Source organism: Crinia signifera, chromosome 2 (assembly GCF_055691185.1).
Source record: "Crinia signifera chromosome 2, ASM5569118v1, whole genome shotgun sequence".
Lineage (NCBI taxonomy): Eukaryota > Metazoa > Chordata > Amphibia > Anura > Myobatrachidae > Crinia > Crinia signifera.
In genome coordinates, this window is record NC_139218.1 from 389,422,734 (window position 1) to 389,446,082 (window position 23,349).

At 47.8% G+C, this 23,349-nt stretch overlaps 1 protein-coding gene and 1 long non-coding RNA gene across 3 annotated transcripts in view; both read left to right on the forward strand.

Annotated features, from left to right (window-relative positions):
* Positions 1–18,010, forward strand: part of RAB30 (RAB30, member RAS oncogene family) — a 68,269-nt gene extending 50,259 nt beyond the window's left edge. The window contains exons 2-5 of one of the 2 annotated variants that reach the window (XM_083170321.1): positions 6,956–7,056; positions 8,479–8,562; positions 14,342–14,525; positions 15,392–18,009. In XM_083170321.1, the coding sequence (XP_083026447.1) occupies positions 6,964–7,056; positions 8,479–8,562; positions 14,342–14,525; positions 15,392–15,642 (612 nt within the window). In that variant the 5' untranslated portion in view covers positions 6,956–6,963 and the 3' untranslated portion in view covers positions 15,643–18,009. Of the gene's footprint in view, positions 1–6,884; positions 7,057–8,478; positions 8,563–14,341; positions 14,526–15,391 lie in introns of those variants that run through there. The other variant, XM_083170323.1, reaches the window with a different exon arrangement.
* A 228-nt stretch (positions 18,011–18,238) lies between these two features.
* On the forward strand, positions 18,239–22,695 carry LOC146058201 (uncharacterized). The gene is made up of 2 exons (XR_014469833.1): positions 18,239–20,876; positions 20,981–22,695. It is a non-coding gene; the product is annotated as an uncharacterized LOC146058201 (long non-coding RNA).
* Positions 22,696–23,349: the final 654 nt, after the last annotated feature.

Genomic DNA, 23,349 nt, shown 5'->3' on the forward strand with positions numbered 1-23,349 from the left:
TCAGCGGTAACTAAACTGCAGCACTGACGGCACAATCTGGGCACTGTGTGCGCTGCTAAATGATGCAGTTTAGCAATTACGGGAAGATATTTATGCCCCGAAACGCTCCGCACTCCAGAATGCCTCATTGATTCATTAGCGGAGACATCAGATGCTTCATATCCCAGCTGGGGACGCAGAGCACCACACATCCCAACTGAAGACGTGGATGTGCTCTTCTCCAGACATATCCGTCTCCTGCTCCTTCATTATCCGCTCGGAGGGGTAGATGTATGAAGCAGTGATAAGGGAGAAGTGACCCCTGGCAACCAATCAGCTGCTCTGTATAATGTTATACTATGCAAATTAGATGTTACTTCAGTTCTGATTGGTCACCACGGGCCACTTCTCCTCTGACTCACGTCTCCCTTATCACTGCTTCATACATCTGCCCCTGAATTACTGGTTGCTCCCAGTATGAGGGCTGGAGAAGTGCAGCCAGAAGTCTACAGACCCCCCCGCCCCCCCGAAGTGTACCGTCTGTACGGCCTGAAGGTGACAGGGTTAAATCTACTGCTGGATTTCCTCACCAGAATATTGTGTAACGCTAAAATGACATTGACAAAAGGTCGAATTGAGTTTTCATAGGTTTTTATTTTTACTGAATTCTTTGGACTTTTTTATATGTAAACATCGACGTAGACTTCGATTGGGAACGATAATTCCCAGCGGTAGGGGAGCGACACTAATTGGGGGTCCATCTCAACACTGATTTGTGTGGCTTGTGTCAATGTCGATTTAGTGCATGTCAACCTTGTGTCAGTGTTGACCAATTGATTGTCGACCTGTAGACCTTCTATCCACACATTCAAGTGCACTGGGTACCTCAAACGCCTTCCCCCTGACCATGGTAGCCTCCGTTACCTTATACTGCCGGTGTAGGCCCCATAATGTCTGGCTACCTATCACCGAGTACTTAGACAAACAGAAGCAGGTCTGCCTTCGCCCAAGCCTGAAGGAAGCGTCTCGTCTCCATCCATCTCCTCGGAGGAGTCCCGCAGGAAGATTGCTGGGCTGGAATAAAACGTGTCATTTTTCTACAGCAATACCGGTGACATCCCTGTGACAGCCGTGCCTGTAATATGGGGAACAAGACAAGAGGAATTAGAGACCGATAAGGGAGATGTATTATTAGGTATAAGATGATGTCTTTATCCCTGTCACCTGGCTCGGTACAGAAGGGTGGATTCTGGTGAGCGATGGCGGGAAGCAGGCGGCCATCTTTCTCCTGTCACACAGAAAGCTACTTCTACTTCCTGCAGTGAGTGGCTACAATGTGCGCATGCTGGTATAGGCGCATATCTGTCCTAGGAGCGTATAGCATACATATACTTGTATGCTTAGGACTTATTATTATTTATTATGATCATTTATTGATCCAAGGTGTTTGTAGTACTGTGCAGGGACAATAAAACACAAATAATGCATTCTATTGACCCAGACAATACAGCGGAGGGAACGCAAACAGTGACAGTGGGAAATAATAACAACAGTCACACAATGGCCTAGTGTCCTGGGAAGTACAGACACCATCGCTCTGAGCTAATGACTATACAGATATGCACAGTGCAGGGTGAGAACCAAGAGGGTGGGGGCAGATGAACAGAGAAAGGTCCTCCTCTAGCGGATGGCACAGGTGAGTATACTCCATGCGCAGGTCCTTGGGAACATGGAGACCCCACCATGGGCCTAATTCAGACCTGATCGCTGGGCTGCTATATTTTTGAAAACCCTACGATCAGGTAAATTGTTTAGTACGGCTTGCGAATATTAGCGAGTGTGGGGCTTCCCTGGAAGGCCAACCTTACTCACGATGGTAACATCTTGACTCATCTCCCGACTTCTCTTCAAGCAATATCACAACTCATCTTGTCACAAACTTTGTTGGAAAAATGTCAGGTAGGAGCTGATAGGGTGGTAGTTTATCACTCTCCATTTTATCACTTTTTGAAACTTAGTGTATCTGGCCCATAATGTGCTTATATATCAAGGCCTCAACCATTCCTCAAGTCATGGAAACAAGATCGGGAAGGGTGATATACAGTACTTGGGAGTCTTCGGGGCAGTGTGGGAAGGTCGGCAATGAAATATATTTTAAACTTACTGCTCTATTTTTGTGAGGTAAAAAAATATTTGAATGGATTCGGTATGAAATCCGGACGGTCAAAATCCCGACAGGGTCAAAATTCCAAATGGGTCATAATACCGACAAGGACAAAACCCCGACATTTAAAATCCCGACAAGGTCAAAATACCGACATATAGAATGTACAGGTGAAACAGTCAACATGACTTTCCGTCGACAGGTCGCGAGGTCGACATGGGTTTTTTCATTGTTTTTTTTACCCAAATGTCGATACAGTCGACAAGGACACAGTTGGAAGTGAACCGCAGCCCCTTGCCTCGCTATTTTATTCTCCCACCACGCCCTAGTGGATGGTAGGGCATGAAATACCGCCTGTCGGCACATGTCGGGTCAAAAAACAGTGAAAAAACCCATGTCGACCTTGCGACCCGTCGACGGAAAGTCATGTTGACTGTTTCACCTGTACATTCTATATGTCGGTATTTTGATCTTGTCGGGATTTTAAATGTCAGGATTTTGTCCTTGTTGGGATATTAAATGTCGGGATTTTGTCCACGTCGGGATTTTGTCCACGTCGGGATTATGACCCATTCGGGATTTTGACCGTCGGGATTTTGACTGCATCCCGTCAGAGTAGTGTACTCTTGATGCCGTCTAATGGCCTTCAGCCAGCCATATTTATTTATTTACAGTGTCTGATATAGCGCAGCAGATTCCGTTGCACTTTACAATTGGAAACAACAGTGATTAAACAAACTGGGTAGATACAAACCGACATGGAGGTAGAAGGGCCCTGCTCGCAAGCTTACAATCTATAGGACTATATTGTCTGTCTTAGATCCAGTGTCACCTCTAGAAACCTTAGTAGCCTATGGCTGATCACCTGATACATGGCCAGCTCAGAGAAATATATAATGGAATGAAAATTCCAGAGAAAACGAGAGCCAGGCGCTGAGGAGGCAGCCACTATGTTGTCACATAACAAACCATGTGATGGTCAGCGAGCGGTGGCGGGTGTTGGTTCGGGTGGCATTTAGTTGGCTTGAAAAACTGCGATATTCACAGCTTTGCGAGTCAAACAGAATGACCTCCTAAGTGCTTAATTCTGGCTGCGTTCCCCAGATGAAAGAACGAGGATTTGATTGTGGCTGATATGTGATGATTACATGACAAGCCACTGTCCAGAACATTGCCAAGATTCCGCACATGTTCCGGGTATTTTAGCATTGAGCCTCCAGTCCTGTTGGTAGGATTTATCATAAGGACCTCTGTTTTATCAGGGTTCAGCAGCAGCCAGGCCGCGTCTCCAAGCCTTGTTACATCTCCCCCCCCCCCCCCCCTTGACATTTAGAGGCTGATGCATCTTCTTCGGTCACAAAATTTATGTAAATTATGCATGAACAAAAAAAACCATCTTGAAATGTGCGTCAGGTTATGGCAGGTATATGTCACATACACTTTCACTTGTGGTTTTAGCTATTTGTTTTGCCCGCACACAGCACATATTTGCTAATATACATTAATAAATCACTGAGATCTGCATGTGGCAAATGGGGAGGCCAAAGATGTGCTATGCCTGCTGGTGCAGTACTCACGTGGCACCAAGCCACTAGTGTCTAGAACTGCACTACAAATAATTGTTCTAGGAGTCCGTCGTGCTTTCACTGACCAGATGCACGTGATGTCATTGGCTGAAAGTCGTGGGGATATTGTTGCCATGGCAACCTGAAGACACCCGACATTCGTATTATCAAATGATACGGGCTCGCTGTGTTCTCCATTAAAGTAATCAGAGGGACTGAGTAAAACAAGCTATTTGTTTAGTGGCCTAATTGAAATCAGATACTGCATGGGTCTAGCAAGGACAGGTATAGATGAGGAGCGTGACCTGGTTTATTAGACCAATGATCTGCAATCAGCACGGCAGGGCTAGGTAAATTGAGCAATAATAAAATGTACCAGTTTCCCTTACATGGTGGAGGCAGCCATAGTTTATTGGAATGCCGCTGTCCTTTTAGGAACAAGCAGCGATACCGCGGAGGCTCTCCGTAGATTTTTAATTATGAATTGTTTTATAGTAAGCTAATATTGCTATAACCGTCACTTCAACATTAAAAAAAAAAAGTTCACGGATGTATGAAAGTGTATTGGGCAGTGACTGGGTGATGGTACATAAATAAAAGCTTTAGGAGACAGAACTGACATTCTCCCACTTCATGTTAAAACGCCTGTCTCTTCTTGTTGGCAGCTGCTCTCTGGTCTCTCTGCTCAAGTGTGTTGATAATACACACACACACACCCCTTCTGCACCTTATACTGCATGGTGTGGCCGCAGCACTAGTAAATTCATTGACTACTACAGCTATTGTGGTCATGATTTGAGCCACTGCCCGGGCACGTAGATGGGGTGAAGGAGGGGTAAGGTCTGGGCAATTAGAAGTGTCTCTTGTGTTTGAATATGGACCAGACTAAATAGATATATAGGGGACATATAGGAAACCTGCTCGCAGCCATACCCATTAGAAGTCAGACGTTTCCATACTGTACATGGGCAGGGCAACAGGGATCCACAGACATATGCATCCAAGGGAGTAAATGCTAAATGAACTACTGTACACTGAAGCTTTGCAGGACTGTGACTATAGAGCTTTGCCAGACTGTGACTATAGAGCTTTGCCGGACTGTGACTGTGGAGCTTTGCCGGACTGTGACTATAGAGCTTTGCCGGACTGTGACTATGGAGCTTTGCCAGACTGTGACTATAGAGCTTTGCAGGACTGTGACTGTGGAGCTTTGCCGGACTGTGACTATAGAGCTTTGCCGGACTGTGACTATAGATCTTTGCAGGACTGTGACTGTGGAGCTTTGCCAGACTGTGACTATAGAGCTTTGCCAGACTGTGACTATAGAGCTCTGCCGGACTGTGACTATAGAGCTTTGCCAGACTGTGACTATAGAGCTTTGCAGGACTGTGACTATAGAGCTTTGCCGGACTGTGACTATACAGCTTTGCAGGACTGTGACTATGGAGCCTTGCAGGACTGTGACTGTGGAGCCTTGCAGGACTGTGACTGTGGAGCTTTGCAGGACTGTGACTGTGGAGCCTTGCAGGACTGTGACTATACAGCTTTGCCAGACTGTGACTGTGGAGCTTTGCCGGACTGTGACTGTGGAGCTTTGCCGGACTGTGACTATAGAGCTTTGCAGGACTGTGACTATAGAGCTCTGCCAGACTGTGACTATAGAGCTTTGCAGGACTGTGACTATAGAGCTTTGCAGGACTGTGACTATAGAGCTTTGCCGGACTGTGACTATACAGCTTTGCAGGACTGTGACTATGGAGCCTTGCAGGACTGTAACTGTGGAGCCTTGCAGGACTGTGACTGTGGAGCTTTGCAGGACTGTGACTGTGGAGCTTTGCAGGACTGTGACTGTGGAGCCTTGCAGGACTGTGACTATACAGCTTTGCCAGACTGTGACTGTGGAGCTTTGCCGGACTGTGACTGTGGAGCTTTGCCGGACTGTGACTATAGAGCTTTGCAGGACTGTGACTGTGGAGCTTTGCCGGACTGTGACTATAGAGCTTTGCCGGACTGTGACTATAGATCTTTGCAGGACTGTGACTGTGGAGCTTTGCAGGACTGTGACTGTGGAGCTTTGCCGGACTGTGACTGTGGAGCTTTGCCGGACTGTGACTGTGGAGCTTTGCCGGACTGTGACTGTGGAGCTTTGCCGGACTGTGACTGTGGAGCTTTGCCGGACTGTGACTGTGGAGCTTTGCAGGACTGTGACTGTGGAGCCTTGCAGGACTGTGACTGTGGAGCCTTGCAGGACTGTGACTGTGGAGCCTTGCAGGACTGTGACTGTGGAGCCTTACAGGACTGTGACTGTGGAGCCTTGCAGGACTGTGACTGTGGGGCCTTGCAAGACTGTGACTGTGGAGCCTTGCAGGACTGTGACTGTGGAGCCTTGCAGGACTGTGACTGTGGAGCCTTGCAGGACTGTGACTGTGGAGCCTTGCAGGACTGTGACTGTGGAGCCTTGCAGAACTGTGACTGTGGAGCCTTGCAGGACTGTGACTGTGGAGCCTTGCAGGACTGTGACTATGGAGCCTTGCAGGACTGTGACTATGGACACAATACCGAGGATGGAACTGTCTATATCTATTTGCAGCAATAATACCAGACGGGATGCGGTCATTTGGTCTACTGCGGTATTTCATGCCCTACCATCCACTAGGGCGTGGTGGGAGAATAAAATAGTGTGCCGAGCGTAGCGAGGCACCGTGCCCGACGCATAGCGAGCGCAGCGAGCAATGCGAGGGGATGCAGTGCACTTTAAACTGTGTCCATGTCGACTGTGTTGACATTCAGGTAAAAAAACAGTGAAAAACCCCATGTCGACCTTGTGAATGTCGACATAGACAATGTCGAACTAATGACCTTGTCGAACTAATGACCTTTCGACCTAGAATCATGTCGACCTTTTCCCATGTCGACCTAGAATCATGTCGACCTTTTAGCATGTCGACCTAATGGATTCGACCTAATGACTTTCTACCATAATGCAATAGACCAAATGATCCCAACCCTACCAGACCTATCACGACCAGCGCTGCACTTATGTTACACCACAGAGCTCCCAGAGGCCGTCACTGGCTGCACTATCAGTTCCACAATGACACATTGCACAATTAGCTGAGCAGGAGACCTTTGTCCTGTTTACATGGAGGTATAAAGTTCCCCAGTGACTGATCAGGCGATGCCAAGACTAGTGTAACCCCGGCTGTCCCCCACGCTGACTCTCTCTCCTCCGCTTGTGTCTCCACAGCTGTGTAAATGAGTATGGAAGATTATGATTTCCTATTCAAGATTGTACTAATTGGAAATGCTGGAGTAGGGAAGACCTGTCTAGTACGGAGGTTTACTCAGGTGAGTTCCCTTACGCTGCTTTTCCCTTCACATTATTGTGTGTTCCAGCTTGTTGTGCTTTCACTGTGACACACGGAACATTTCCAAGCGGTAATCTGTGAGCAGTGCGCTAAGTAATGCACTTTCACCATGAGTGTCTTATATACTAAGGGGGAGATGTACCGAAGCTTGGAGAGATAATGTGGAGAGAAGTAAAGTACAGAGCAGCTTCTAACCGTGCCATGCCACGTGCTGTGTTTGAAAATGGACAGAAGCTGATTGATACTTTATCTGTCCCCACGGTTTGGTACATCTCCCCCAAAGTAGAGAATACAATACAAATGATAAGGGATAATACACTGCATACCTCCCAACTTTGGACCAGTCGGAAGCGCGACGCAGCTCCTGCGGGCCGCCGGCGGGTTGAAAATTTCGGGGGCGTGGCCTAATTCGGGGGCGTTTATTCCCCGCTGCTTAGCAGCCTACAGGGGGGACTCCCAACAGCCCCCCCTCACCGCGGGACACTGCCGGCCGCGGGAGGGACAGCGGGACAGGCCCTGATAATCGGGACTGTCCCGCTGTAATCGGGACTGTTGGGAGGTATGACACTGTGTTTTCCTCATACCGTCCAACATTTAAGCCCCGCCCTAAAACACCCAATGCTCGCTATAGATCTGCCAATAAAATCGCCTTTTTGGTGAGCACTCCATCCTACAATGAATTATTTATGGGCATATATTTCTGTAGCGCACACATGTGCCATGGCGCTGTCCAGTGTATTTGAGCCGCTTACATCCATCTAGGCCTCTGTGGGGTTTACAGACTATGGGGTTTATGTACTAAGACTCGGAGATAGATAAAGTAGAAGAGATAAAGTAGCAGCCAATGAACTCCTTACTACCATGTTACTGGTGTGTTTGAAAAGTGACAGTTAGGTAGTGAGATTGCAAACTATATCGCTATTTTTTTTCCTTCTGAGCTGGATCGTTTGTAATATCGTCCAGACTGAAAGCCCAATATCATTAACATTCACGGTCTTCCTCTGTCTCGGACAAGGTGCGTCCTTACATGGCAGCTGTGATAGATGATGTCATCTCTGATTACCAGTGATGTCATGGGTTGTAAAGGAAAAGGACATGTTTTTCACACGCACGCATACATATATTCACACACCGATCCTGTACAGCAGGCATGTCCAACCTGCGGCCCTCCAGCTGTTGTGAAACTACACATCCCAGCATGCCTTGCCATAGTTTTAGCATTCCCTAATAGCAAAACTATGGCAAGGCATTCTGGGATGTGTAGTTTCACAACAGCTGGAGGGCCTCAGGTTGGACATGCCTGCTGTACAGTATTACACATGGAACTGGCACTAAAAGAAGTGGGTTCCCAAAAACATTTCACCGGCACCTAATTGTTGTCTGTATTGCTTCCAATGTACAGGGGCTCTTCCCGCCAGGCCAGGGGGCCACCATCGGGGTAGATTTTATGATTAAAACTGTGGAAATTAAAGGAGAAAAAATAAAGGTGAGTTATTATAATTATTTTATTATTATTAGTCTGTTTTGTTTGTAGCACCAATATTTTCTAGCTCATGAGAAATTTTAATATGAGGGATGAGGTCTGGATAAATTGAAGGAGTAAATTTACTCAGACTTCTAAAAATTAAAAGAAGTGGTGTTGCCCGTAGCAACCTGATTCTGTCTATCATTTTATATGTTGCAATAGAGAAATAATAGACAGAATCTGATTGGTTTCTATGGCAAAATCCTATCGTCAATAGAATTCCTATCTTTAGCTGGCCATACATCTACAGATCGATTGTCAGATTGGGCCGGTTGGAACAAAAACCTGGTAATTTCTGAATGACCGTTTTTGGCAGCTTTCCAGCATTTCAAAACAAATGGTCAACTGTCATCTGCTCTCATCCATTACCAGGATTTAGTAAATTCAATAAAATGGGAGTTCTATTGAAGGTTCAATGTTGCCCATAGCAACCCATCTGATCCCATCTTTCAAATGAACTCCCATCAGTAAATTTACCCCAGCATATGTCGGTTCCGGGATAGAGGATCGGCCATGTTAAGTTGACAATACTACGGTCGACCACTAGTGGTCATCAGCGTCCTCCTTCTCCCCGCGGCCTTTACAGTGCCGAGTACGTCTGAACTTACGAGCGAACAAGGGGGGATCCATTAAACGGCGAGTGATTCCGAATGGATTTTCCTGCATGCGAGGCTGTGAACGCAAATGGGCAGGATTTCACTTGAGCTGGGCGGTGTATGCCTGCTCGCTGGGCTCCAAAAACTGGCAGCCCAACGAGAAGGTCTGAATCGGTCCCTTTAAATTTGACTAGGGTTCAGACTCTGGGTCCTACTGATAAATCGATTCTGTAGCTCAGATGATGTAAATGATCTCTGGATGGAAGACGGACAATAAATAGTCAACAGGTCACCATGCAAATTGTCCACACAGAAAAGCCTGATACATGGTCTCTCATGGTACTTCATGATTTTTAAGGTACTCTTGGGGGAGGGTTAGGGGTAGGCACCAGGGGGAGGGCTCAGTCTACAGAAGGGGATGGTAAGGTTTAGGCACTGGGGGTGTTTAGGGTTAAACATTTGGCGGAGGGTGAGGCTGTGGCAGGTAGGGGTAGGAGTAGGCATCGGGGGTGAGGGGTTAGGGTGAAGCAGAAGGGGGAGGGTTATGGTTTGGCACTGGAGCAGGGTTCGACTATGGGAAGGGAGGGGAGATTAGGGTTTGGAACTAGAGGCTACAGGAACTGAGTGTTAGGCACTAGGCTGAGGATTAGGCTGCGGAAGGGGGTTGTTAGGGTTAGGCAGCGCGGGGAGTGGGTTAGGATTGAACACTTGAGCACTGGGGGGGGGGACACTTGAGCACTGGGGGGGGGGGGGGGGAGAGAGGTGGTAGGCACCAGAGGGAGGGTTAGGGCTGCTGGAGTGGATGTTTAGGGTTAGGTTGCTGGAGGGGACAGCTAGGGTTATGCACCAGGGAGACTATCTACATCACGGGTGTCAAACTCAAGGCCCGCGGGCCGAATCCGGCCCGCCGGACCTCTTCAAGTGGCCCCCTGCCTCCGTCCACCCCCCCCCCTCTGCCCATCCGCCCCCGCTGCCCGCCCCCCGCGCCTCTCCGTCCTTGCACACAGAATGTTCAGTGTCTGACAGGAAGCACAGCTCTGCGACTTCCTGGTGACGTGCAGAGCTGCTCTTCCTGTCAGACGCTGAACATTCTGTGCGCAGGTAAAGGCAGCAGTAACTGTGGGGTGGGTGGGCAAGCACATATTAACCCCTGGCAACGGACATTAACACCCCCTGGCAACGAGCAAGAACCCATGAAAACGGACATTAACCCCTGGGCAACGAGCTGAAACCCCTGGCAACGGACATTAACCCCTTGGCAACGAGCTGGAACCCCTGGTAATGGACATTAACCCCATGGCAATTAGCAAGAACCCCTGGCAACAGACATTAACCCCCCCGAAGGCAAAGAGCAAGAACCCCTGAAAATGTACATTAGTAAGTAAGTAAGTAAGTAAGATTTATATAGCGCACTTTCTCCAGCAGGACTCAAGGCGCTTACAGACATAAAAAAAAAAAAAAAAAACAATGCACATAAAGCAGAGGATGTTGGAGGTACAGTAACAGACATGTCACAGACAAAAGCCCCTGAGCACACAGTAAGCATAATGCAGGAGTAAATGTACATTAACCCCTTGGCAACGAGCTGGAATCCCTGGCAACAGACATTAACCCCTGGCAGCCACCACCAGCAAAAAGAAAAATCGTGCAGGAGACAGTTTGAAGAGCAGCTCTCCCTCTCCCCGTCCTGGTTGGACACAGGTAGGCAGCCTACTACTCACCATGATACTTGTAGTAGTACACATTCGGAAAGGGGACGTGGTAACGCCCTTTTTGCCCATGGCCACTCCCATTTGTTCATGACCACGCCCCCTTTCTGAATGTGTACCGGCCCTTTGCGGGTGACCAATGTGCTGATGCGGCCCCCGATGAATTTGAGTTTGACACCCCTGATCTACATACTGTCGATCCTATAACCCAGGCATGTCCAAACTGTGGTCCTCCAGCTGTTGTGAAACTACACATCCCAGCATGCCTTGCCATAGTTTTAGCATCCCCTAATAGCAAAACTGTGGCAAGGCATGATGGGACGGGATGCGGTCGGAATCCCGACCGACGCAATGCCGCCACTTTGTCCCTTTATGGGTGTCCACGACACCCAGAGAGGGAGAATAAAATAGTGTGCCGAGCGTAGCGAGGCACCGGGCCCGCTGCATGGCGAGCCCGCAAGGGGGGGGATCCACGGCCCCCCCCCCCTTGTCGGCATTGTGGCGGTAGGGATTCCGGCGTTGGTATTTCGACCACCGGGATTCCGACCACCGGGATTTCATACTGATCCCGATGGGACTTGTAATTTCGCAACAGCTGGAGGGCCAAAGTTTGGACATGCGGGGTGACATTCTATGATTTGCGGTCTTTGTTTTTTTTTTTTTGCGATTTTTTTCGCAAAAACGGCCGAAATCGCATGTTTTTCCATTTTCGCATATTTAATGAGCTGAGAAAATGTGAAAAAAGTGCGATTTTGGCTTTTCGCAGCACATCGCATCCAGATGTTTTCACATTAAAAAGTATACAAATCGCATATTTAATGGTATGCGATTTGTATAAACTGTGTCTATAATTCGCCCAAAAATCAGACCAGGTTCTGATGGGGGAATTAGCCAGAACCCTGCACAGATCATTGCGATCTGTGCAGGGTTCTGGTGTAAAAAAAGTTTAAACAGTTAAATTTTTAAAAAAACAGCGCGGGGTCCCCCGCCAGAGCATAACCAGCCCCGGGCTCATTGAGTCGGTGCTGGTGACATAAAATCAGGGTCCCCGACAAATAGGAGTCCCCTTGATTTAATGAAACCAACACCAGGCTCAAGGTCTGGCGCTGGTTCCCGAAATACGGGGGACAAAATGATTAGGGGTCCCCCGTATTTTAAGAACCAGCACCAGACCCAACCAGCCAGCAGGGTAATGCCACAGCCGGGGGACACTTATTATATAAGGTCCCGCGGCCAAAGCATTATCCCCCTGGCTGGTCAGCATGGGCAGGGGTCCTGGGGAAGTGGGGACCCCCCCAATGAAGGGGTCCCACCCCTCCAGGACTTACCAGCCCATGCTGAAAGTCCGGGGCTGTCCCCGATGCCCCTGGGCGGTGGGCATCAGGCTGATGCAAAGTGTAAAAAAAAGATTAAAAACTATTGTTTTCTACTGTAGAACTATGAGTCCCAGCAAGCCTACCCCGCATGCTGGGACTTGGAGAACCACAAGTCCCAGCATGCGGGGCATTAAAGGGCCCGCTGGCACTTGTAGTTCTACAGTACAAAAAATAGTTAAACAAAACACACTGACACCCTGAAAAATAAAACACACACACTGATACTTACCTACCTTGAGCCCGTAGGTCGGTCCCTGGATCCTAGGTCCGGGGTCCGGTGCTCCTGGACAGAAGAGTCCGGTTCCGGGGCCTTGGTCCTGGTTCCGGGGCTGGTCCGGGGTCCTGGGCTCCAGGGCTGATGTCTCCGGGGTCCAGGATCCGAAGTAGTCCAAAAGGGGTTCCTAAGGAAGGAAATCCTACTCACCTGGTCCCCGACGACGACCTCGGCATCCTCTCCGGCAGACGCGCTGCTCCCGGCTGGTACCCGCTCACGGACTGGAGAGGCGCAGAGATGTTTCATCTTCCGCGTCTTCCCTCAGAATGATTCTATTGGCCGCCTAGCGGCCAATCAGGAGCCGACTTTCTCCGGCAGCGCGTCTGCCGGAGAGGATGCCGAGGTCGTCGCCGGGGACCAGGTGAGTAGGATTTCCTTCCTTAGGAACCCCTTTTGGACTACTTCGGATCCTGGACCCCGGAGACATCAGCCCTGGAGCCCAGGACCCCGGACCAGCCCCGGAACCAGGACCAAGGCCCCGGAACCGGACTCTTCTGTCCAGGAGCACCGGACCCAGGATCCAGGGACCGACCTACGGGCTCAAGGTAGGTAAGTATCAGTGTGTGTGTTATGTATGTATTAAACTTTTATTTTTCAGGGTGTCAGTGTGTTTTATTTAACTATTTTTTGTACTGTAGAACTACAAGTGCCAGCGGGCCCTTTAATGCCCCGCATGCTGGGACTTGTGGTTCTCCAAGTCCCAGCATGCGGGGTAGGCTTGCTGGGACTCATAGTTCTACAGTAGAAAACAATAGTTTTTAATCTTTTTTTTTTTACACTTTGCATCAGCCCGATGCCCACCGCCCAGGGGCATCGGGGACAGCCCCGGACTTTCAGCATGGGCTGGTAAGTCCTGGAGGGAGGGGACCCCTTCATTGGGGGGGTCCCCACTTCCCCAGGACCCCTGCCCATGCTGACCAGCCAGGGGGATAATGCTTTGGCCGCCGACCTTATATAATAAGTGTCCCTCGGCTGTGGCATTACCCTGCTGGCTGGTTGGGTCTGGTGCTGGTTCTTAAAATACGGGGGACCCCTAGTCATTTTGTCCCCCGTATTTCGGGAACCAGCGCCGGACCTTGAGCCTGGTGCTGGTTTCATTAAATCAAGGGGACCCCTATTTGTCGGGGACCCTGATTTTATGTCACCAGCACCGGCTCAATGAGCCCGGGGCTGGTTATGCTCTGGCGGGGGACCCCGCGCTGTTTTTTTTTTTTTTAAATTGCGATTTCCTGCAAACGTGCGATTTTCAGACCTGAAAATCGCACATTTTCAGGACTAAAGAAATCGCACCAAATCGCACTATTTGGCCCGTTTTTCGCATCTCGTTAAATATGCAAAAAACGGGCCAATCTTGCGATTTTCAAAAGTGCGATTGGGTGTGATAAAAAACATGCGGATTTTACCGCATAGCATAGAATGTCACCCGCTTGCTTTAACCCATACTGTCGATCATGCTGTAGTGTCACTGGATTGTGCCTTTTTTTGCAGTGATTGCGGCCATGTTTGTGTGACATATGGTACTTTTACATGGTAACTATTATTTAAGGTGCCAGTAGCTTTGCGCAGCTGCACAACATAAATCCTGCAGCTGGACTGTGTTACTACAGATACTCACAGTAAAATAGTCCTCACACATGTGGAAGGGTTGTTGGTTGAATACAGACAGCAGCAGAGGTGCAGGGTATTATCCCAGTACAGACAGTGGGCAGAACTGCTCCTGTATGGCTCCCGACAATTCCCCCCAAAAATAACGCCACCCCTCTTTTCTTCTCCTGTGTTATATAGCTGCAGATATGGGACACGGCCGGGCAGGAGAGGTTCCGTTCCATCACACAGAGCTATTACCGCAGTGCCAATGCCTTGATCCTAACCTATGATATCACCTGCGAGGAGTCTTTCCGCTGCCTTCCGGAATGGCTACGGGAGATAGAGCAGTACGCTAATAATGAAGTCATCACTGTGCTTGTGGGTAAGTCGCTGTTCTTTACATAATGCCGGATCCTCCGGTCATGAAGCAGGGATAATAATGGAGAATTGAGCAAGTGGAAAAGTTGCCCATGGCAACCAATCAGCTGCCAGCCATAATTTTATAGAATGCAATTAATAAATGTTCAGAGTTGATCGGTTGCCATGGGTAACTTCCCCACTCTTTTCACTGCGTCATGAATAGACCCCTTTATCATGAGATTATCACTCCCAGGCTGCATATAGGAACACAGGGCAATATGGCGCCATGGTAGAATAGAAACTACAAGATGCTCGGACAGGTGTGTCTCTGCAGACAGCGGCGGCGGCAGGGGAGGAGGTGAATAGATGCCTGTGTGCAGCATCCATTCACCTCCAGGATGACGGCTGGGGGGGGGATGCATGGGGCGCTGGGGGTAGCCCAGCAGCTTACCTTGGTGCTGGGCTGCCCCCAGCAGGGCGATCGGTGTATCCAGCAGGGATCACCGTGGTCCCGGCGCTTGGAGATGATGTCATCTCCAAGCGCTGCCTCCGTCTACAGGAGTAAATTAAGTAAATCCCGGATCCGACCCGGCTTGGATCCTTCTTCCAAATGCCAGTTTGGATCCGGGATTTTTGGTGTAAAAGGGATTTTAATTAACTACTTGGTGCATGAATACAAAGATAAATGAGTGTGCCTAATGTGTCATTTCAGCGGGAGTCTTTAAACAAATGAAAGTTTTAAAACTAGTGACTATTTCAACTGAATTGCGCAGGATTCTGCAAAATGGGGGGGCGATTGCCTTTGTCCCCAGATTCTATGTTCCAGATCATCCCAGTATGTCGCTGACACTGTTATCTGCTTCTGTCTCCTGTCTGTGTTCATTGCAGGAAATAAGATTGACTTGGCAGAGAGAAGGGAGGTCTCCCAGCAAAGGGCCGAAGAGTTTGCAGGTTCCCAAAACATGTATTACCTTGAAACCTCTGCCAAAGAGTCCGACAACGTGGAGAAACTGTTCCTAGACTTAGCGTGCCGCCTGATCAGCGAGGCCAGGCAAAACGCGTTGGTAAACAGTGTAGACTCCTCTTTGCCCGGAGAGGGGAAAAACATCAGCTATTTGAACTGCTGTAACTTTAATTAGTCAAGAGCTTCATGTTTTCCCAAGCAAGCAAGCTAACAAAAACATTCAGCGTGGGCCGAGAGTCTTTGAGGAAATGGATTCTCCCTGAAGAACGTTGCAGCGATTCTGCCCATCGCAGGCCAGTTTCAGAGTCTCAGCATAGAGGACCACACGCAGGTCACCGCAAGCCGGCGTGACACACGGCTCAGGGCAGGACAGAAAAGCTGTGAGTCCTGTCAGCAAGTCATGGGTACAACTAGAACAAAACTATATACATATATGACGTAACGGTGCGTAACAGTCAGGGTTACTCTCTCTTTTTTGTTTTTTGTTTATGTTAAGTAGATAGAACGTCTTCAATGAAGTCCAGGACATAACTGTCAGACCAAGAGAAAAGGCAACTTATACACAAGAAACAAGTTTTATAATGTTATTATTTGGAATGCTAGCACCACTTTTAAAGAGCTGGATTCAACGTTTCAGACTGAAAGTGATCTTTCTCCAGGGATGCTTCTTTTGGATTTTAAACGAAACTGAATTTTTAATGCTTTGCTTGAAGCGTTAACAGCAGCTTTTTCATTGACTTTCATACTGCGGGAAATAAGTTTGATTCTGATTTTGCATTTATAACCCGTAAGAAACTCCAGCACACAACTTGGATGCCAGTATCAAGCCTTTTGCCAAATAGAGGAAAGAATGTCTTGTGTTTTACCGAGGGGAGAAATGTGCTGTGTAATAGGATAGGCCGGAGCTAGGAGGAACCCCGGAGGACACATTAGAATACTTGCCTTGCAGTGAATGGTAAAATATTGTACATACTTGAACTAAGCGCGATGATCACATTTAGGGCTTATTTAATAATATAGAGGAATTAGAAACATAGTTGAACCTAGCTGCCGATTATATACGGACCGTACAATGCGGAATCTCCATGAGAATGGCTAAGCTGTAAATGGGCGTGGCACAAAATGAATGTGATTAATCGTTGTCGGGAGCGTTGATCCTTACCGGAGGTTTACAGCAACAATGACCTATTTATTGCACATTACAGTGCACAGTGATTCACCAGATATATGGGGGGGGGGGGTTGCCGAAGACAGGATCACTCATCTATACTGCAAAAATGTAAATATTTAGTTCCTATGGAGCGCGGTTTGCCAAAGGTGGTAGTGCGCACATCAGATCTAACTATCACCATACAGACAGTACTGTATGTCTCGTCAGTGTAACCTCGTCACTTAACCTCACTTTCCCATGTGTACGATTGAGGTTATCACCCCAACCATTTGTCCCTGATATCTCTGGATCCGCTGCCGGTGTAAAACTCAGGAGGAAGTTCCCAATGCAAAGAGGTTTTACTTCCTGCTGATATCAGCAGCTAACAGCTGGTATGGGATTAGTTGTTATAGGTGGTTACACTAGGGGTGCCGAGAGAGGACGGATGGGTACAGAGCATCTGGCCTTTGGGGGTTCAGCATATCTTCCTATTGGTATGCGAGTTACTCTAATCCAACAGCAGTTTAGTCTTCACGGCCATCTTGGCGAGGGTCCCAGTAGCCTCCAATGCCCCCTGGTCCTAGTGTACTGTCAGTGGTCCCAGTTACGGCACAGCATGGCCCCTTGCACCATGTTATTTCATAACCATAATGGCTGATATATCTGTGTATTGTGTACTACTAAACTTGGATAATATTCTTCTGGCATGACAAGGTTTCTATAACGGACCTGACACCCTGGGAGCTTTTAGTTCTTAGAGGACAAAACGCATTTTTGGGAAGAAACGCTGAATCATGTCAGAGTTTTAAGTAACTTACTAAATACTTTATAAACCAGATGAATGCCATTAACTACGTTCTAAACCATGATTCCACCTAAAATAAACGTATTCCCTCCCAAAATGACATAATTGCTGGAATGTAGTAATCTATATATGCAAAAGGCTAACTACTCCTTGCCTCTATGAGGTGAAGTACCACCACTGACCACTAGAGGTCTCTCGATGGGCCAAATGACTCCTTTGTAAAAGTGAAAGCAATTTTTGCAGGGACACTGATCTGTTTCAAACTTGTTGGAACTGGAGAGAGGGAGCTGTGAAGAAAAGGATCGGAGGTAGGAGCAGGTAGGGACTGGGGTGGGGTGGAGACTTTGTGGGCTGAAAACACACAGCTCTAAAGGCCCCCATACACTGGCCCGATTTGTCCTAAGGACCAGTTTACCCCCCCTCCCGGGAGGCTCACATGTGATCTGGCACTTGATGTGCCATTTTTACATGCAATAAATCACATGCGATTTATTGCATGTAGTTCTACCGGAGAGCTGCTGCGGTGGCGGGGGGAGGGCAGCGGGGTCCGGCCAGCTGGTGGTGGTGGCGGGGGGCGGGCCGATCGTAGTAATCGCGGGCAGAGGGGTCCATCCGAGTGGCGGCGGCTGGGAGGCTGGAGCTTGTAGCAGCATTTTGCCGGCAGCAGGATGCGGCTGCTGAATATTTTCAAATGACTGGCAGGGCGTTGATTGGCTGAGAGTCTCAGCCTATCAACGGCCGGCCAGTCATTTCAAAATATTCAGCAGCCGCATCCCTCTGCCCGGCAAAATGCTGCTACAAGCTCCAGCCCCCCAGTGGCTGTCGCCGGTTGGACGGACCCCTCTGCCCGCAATTACTATGAGTTGCTTCCCCCCCCCCCCCCCCGCATCAAACTGAGCAGATTTGGGACGATTTCATGGCCCGATTCGTCGCAACCGGCCCAAATTGGCTTGGTGTAGGGGCACCTTTAGTGAAAGTAAGAACTGTCACAGCTCAAAGTGAAAGTACATTGCAGAAGCTGTCATTTTGATGAGCTTTTTACTATAATAATAATAATAATAAAAGATGACTTACCAGTTGTGTAGTGTTTAAGGGATGAGGTTGGTTCCCCGAATCTTGTTATTGCCGGGTGCTGCTATGCTGACTCGTTGTCTTGCCGTTGGGGGACCCACTTGATCTCGTGAATGCCGCTCTTATAGTGAGTAATCTTTTGGGATCAGGTCAGTGCAGGGATCTGGGGGGTGTTGTATACAGTATTCAGCCACACACACAACATGCAAGACAATAGATGCTAAAGATCATCTCCTAATGATTTATACAATTACTAGTTACCAGCTGTCATAATGGTAATATCAGCATCGGCTCCCGTCTGTACCCGAGCGGAGAACCAACTTAATTGCTCCATCGTGAGCTAAACAGTGGCTGTCGGCACACACAACACTTGAATTCCCCCTGTCGAGGGGAGGAGCTGCATAGCCTTTTATTATATAGGATAACATTTGTTCTCTAAAGCTGGCCAGGCTGGGTACACATTGGGGCGAAGGGCAATCTTACCAATGGTCATGACAAATTCCCTTTGTCCTTTTGTAACTGCACCACAGTGAACAGGATATCTTCTGATTGGCTGTGCAGACCGGCCAATCAGAAGATATCAGGTGCAACATGCATTAGAGCGCAATTGTGCATACGATTTGTCGTAGCGATTTGACAAGTCGCGCCGATATCGTGCAGGTGTCTGTACCCGGCCTAAGATTATCTTTTCATCCATCCCGCTAGCTGGCTGTCTGGAATGAGAATCTGGTAATGTATGGAAGAAAATGACTATCAGCAATTGTCTCCTAGTGGTAACCTGTAGCAACGATTCAACAGTCCCTTGTGGCCTAACTTGTATCTGGTTGCTACGGTTACAGTGCATTCTCCCTGTGCACCAGAAATACTCGGTGATGTTCTGTGATTTCCACACAATCTGATATTATACCGCATACACGTAATTCCCTTTTCTGGGGCTTATTTTGTAAAAGAAATCACCTGGAATATATTTCCCCTACATCTAGGTCACCAGGCCTAAGGCAACATTTATTAATCACTGCTGTTAATTAATAACTTCACTTGTTTCATTAAGTGGAATTTATGAATCATAAAATTGGAAGTAAAATTGATTACAAGTGAGGCAGGAGGCTTGGTGTATACGCCACCCTGTAGGATAAGGCGGGCCATACATCTACTGATCCAATTCCCGCTCTGCCAATCCTCTGATCACCAGTCCGATTTGCCCATTGCCATCGATGATCAACAATAGTTCAGGGAATTGGAGAAAATCACAGACTGCCTGATCCCACACATGTTGGATTTCTCTGATCTCCTGAACCTGGCAGAACGGGAAACTTACCAGGTACAGGCTGGATGTGTGGGCCTCATAAGATGTGTATGTCTTTCTTTAAACCAATGGTTCCCAAAGTTGGTCCTCAAAAACTGCCAACAGTTTATGTTTTCCAGGTTACTTCACAGGTGCACTCATTACTGACACATTTCCAGGTCACCCAGCCGGTGCACAGGTGCACTCATTACTCACTGACACATTTCCAGGTCTCCCATCAGGTGCACAGGTGCACTCATTACTCACTGACACATTTCCAGGTCACCCAGCTGCTGCACAGGTGCACTCATTACTCACTGACATATTTCCAGGTCACCCAGCAGGTGCACAGGTGCACTCATTACTCACTGACACATTTCCAGGTCACCCAGCTGCTGCACAGGTGTACTCATTACTCACTGACACATTTCCAGGTCACCCAGCTGCTGCACAGGTGCACTCATTACTCACTGACACATTTCCAGGTCACCCAGCTGCTGCACAGGTGCACTCATTACTCACTGACACATTTCCCAGGTCACCCTGCAGCTGCACAGGTGTACTCATTACTTACCGACACATTTCCAGGTCACCCAGCAGCTGCACAGGTGTACTCATTACTTACCGACACATTTCCAGGTCACCAAGCAGGTGCACATTTGTACTCATTACTTACCGACACATTTCGAGCTCACCCAGCCGGTGCACAGGTGCACTCATTACTCACTGATACATTTCCAGGTCACCCAGCCGGCGCATATGTGTACTCATTACTCACTGACACATTTCCAGGTCACCCGGCAGGTGCACAGGTGTACTAATTACTCACTGACACATTTCTAGGACACCCAGCCGGTGGACAGGTGTACTCATTACTCACTGACACATTTCCAGGTCACCCAGCTGGCTCACAGATGTACTCATTACCCACTGACACATTTCCAGGTCACCCAGCCGGCGCACAGGTGTACTCATTACTCACTGACACATTTCCAGGTCACCCAGCTGGCTCACAGATGTACTCATTACTCACTGACACATTTCCAGGTCACCCAACAGGCACACAGGTGTACTCATTACTCACTGACACATTTCCAGGTCACCCAGCTGGCTCACAGGTGTACTCATTACTCACCGACACATTTCCCAGGTCACCCAGCAGGTGCATAGGTGGACTCATTACTCACCGACACATTTCCCAGGTCACCCAGCAGGTGCATAGGTGGACTCATTACTCACTGATACATTTCCAGGTCGCCCAACAGGCGCACAGGTGTACTCATTACTCACTGACACATTCCCAGGTCACCCAACAGGCGCACAGGTGTACTCATTACTCACCGACACATTTCCCGGTCACCCAGCAGCTGCACACGTGTACTCATTACTCACTGACACATTTTCAGGTTACCCAGTAGGCACACAGGTGTACACATTCCTCACTAACACATTTCCAGGTCACCCAGCTGGCTCACAGGTGTACTCATTACTCACTGACACATTTCCAGGTCGCCCAACAGGCACACAGGTGTACTCCTTACTCGATACATTTTCAGATCACATTTTAAAAGATCCACAGGTGGAGCTAATTACTTCACTTGTGAATCTCTGAGGAGAGCTGGAAACATGCACCGTTAAATGTCCTTGAGGGGAACTATTATAATAAACAGAGCACATAGCGCCACCTACAGGCTGTATCTCATTGCTGCACCCAAAGGAATTCCAGCTAGTCTTTTATTAGTTTTACAATCACTTTTGGATAATGCATCCCCAAACATAGAGAGGATCAGAAAAACAAGCCATATTTACTTATTAAGCATATGCAAGTCTAATGTTAGAATAAAACTCCATTACAGTCATGTAATTAGTCAGTCACAGATCTAGGTCATCCATTAGGCAACCAAGGCTCCTGCCTATGTCCCAGAAGGCCGACGTACTCTATAACCCATTTTTATTCTACAAGTGTATGAGGGAATGCTGGGCAAAATCCATATCTAGCCTAGGGCCCTATGGGTTTTTTAATGGGGCCCATACAGTAAAGCTGCATTGTCATGAATATTGCTTCAAGATAGAAAATGGCTGCCTCCTCTCCTTGATGCAACTTGTAATATATACAGTATATATTGCTAGCCATTTGTGTTAGAAATATATTTTTCTTAGTATCATTGACTTATTTCTTACGTGTTTCCCCCCTTTCCTGCTGGTGTTGCCTGGGAAATGTCATTAACACCAATATGCAAATGAGGAATGAGACAGACTGAGCAGGAAATCCAGCAGTTCAAAAAGGAAATGAAAAAAAAAAAAATAGATCTACTGCCACTGCAGCTTTAAGAGTAATGTAAAAGTAACATCAAGAGTCGACTGTCTTTTTTTTTTTTTTTTTTCCGTATTAAATAATTGAAAGTATACTGTGAAAACGATGGGTCCATTTTAATTTTGTTTTTGAGTGGCATATACAGCAATTCATATTCTTTTACATATGACTCTCACATGGATATAAACAATGTAATTTGATTCCCATTTGTGGGGTTATAAGTGCATATTGCAAGCCCCGCCCACTCAATCAACATAATGATGTGATATTACTCAAGAGGGCGTGGAATGGGGCGGGGCATTATCAACACCTGCAGGTGGAGCATTCCTCATACACTGGTTTTAATGTTACCCGCAGTGAAATTCCTTAGACGCGCAAATTCTGGGATCGTTTACGTAACCTTATATCAGTTTGCTTCACAGTAACATGCCGGGACGCAGCGGACTCGGAGCAGCGACATTGTTAAACCTTTTATATTATTTCACATTTATTATGAATGTATTTGGTATGTGTTTGTCTGTTCCTTAATGCTGTATTATTTAGGAGCTTTGGATGAAATCTTTTTTTTTTATATATATAAATAATAAAAAAATACCAATTACATTTGTGAAGGACTGATAAAGTTTGTTGAAGTTTTTTTCTGCAGCTCCATGAGATCCAGTGATACATTTTAGCTAAACGGTGGTTGCGGTTTGTACCGGGCACTTCCACCCGATTGGAATGGCCATGTGGCAAATGCCAGAAGGGCCAGCACAGCATTTGAAGGCCAATAACACTCCCCACTCGACTTTAGAGTGTTTTTTCACCCCCCTTAATCATTTTGAGGGGCGTGGCCTAACCATGGCAGTTGGCCACGCCGCCCAAATTTTACCGGGGCCGACATACCTCCTCTCGGCGGCCCTGGCCGCATGCAAGGGTATGTTAGCGTACACAACCCCTTGTATGCTGGAGAGGGGATTGGGGGTGGGTGGAGGGCGATTGGTTGCCCGGCATCCCCTAGTTCTGCCTATCAGTACAGATTTCTGCTGAATCCATCTGCAGTTCTATAAAGATACGCACAATGTGATTACTTATTCTGCAACCACACTTTTTTTTTTTTGCTTTTCAGAAAATTAATAGCAATAAAGTTTAATTTGTTTTGTACAAGAGAACAAGTTCTGCCCATCTGCTGCTGGATAAAACGCTCCCAGTGATACAGCATAATGCAATTTGCTGTCTAATTCCGGCCGCTTCTCTTTTTGCCTGCGCACACAACGG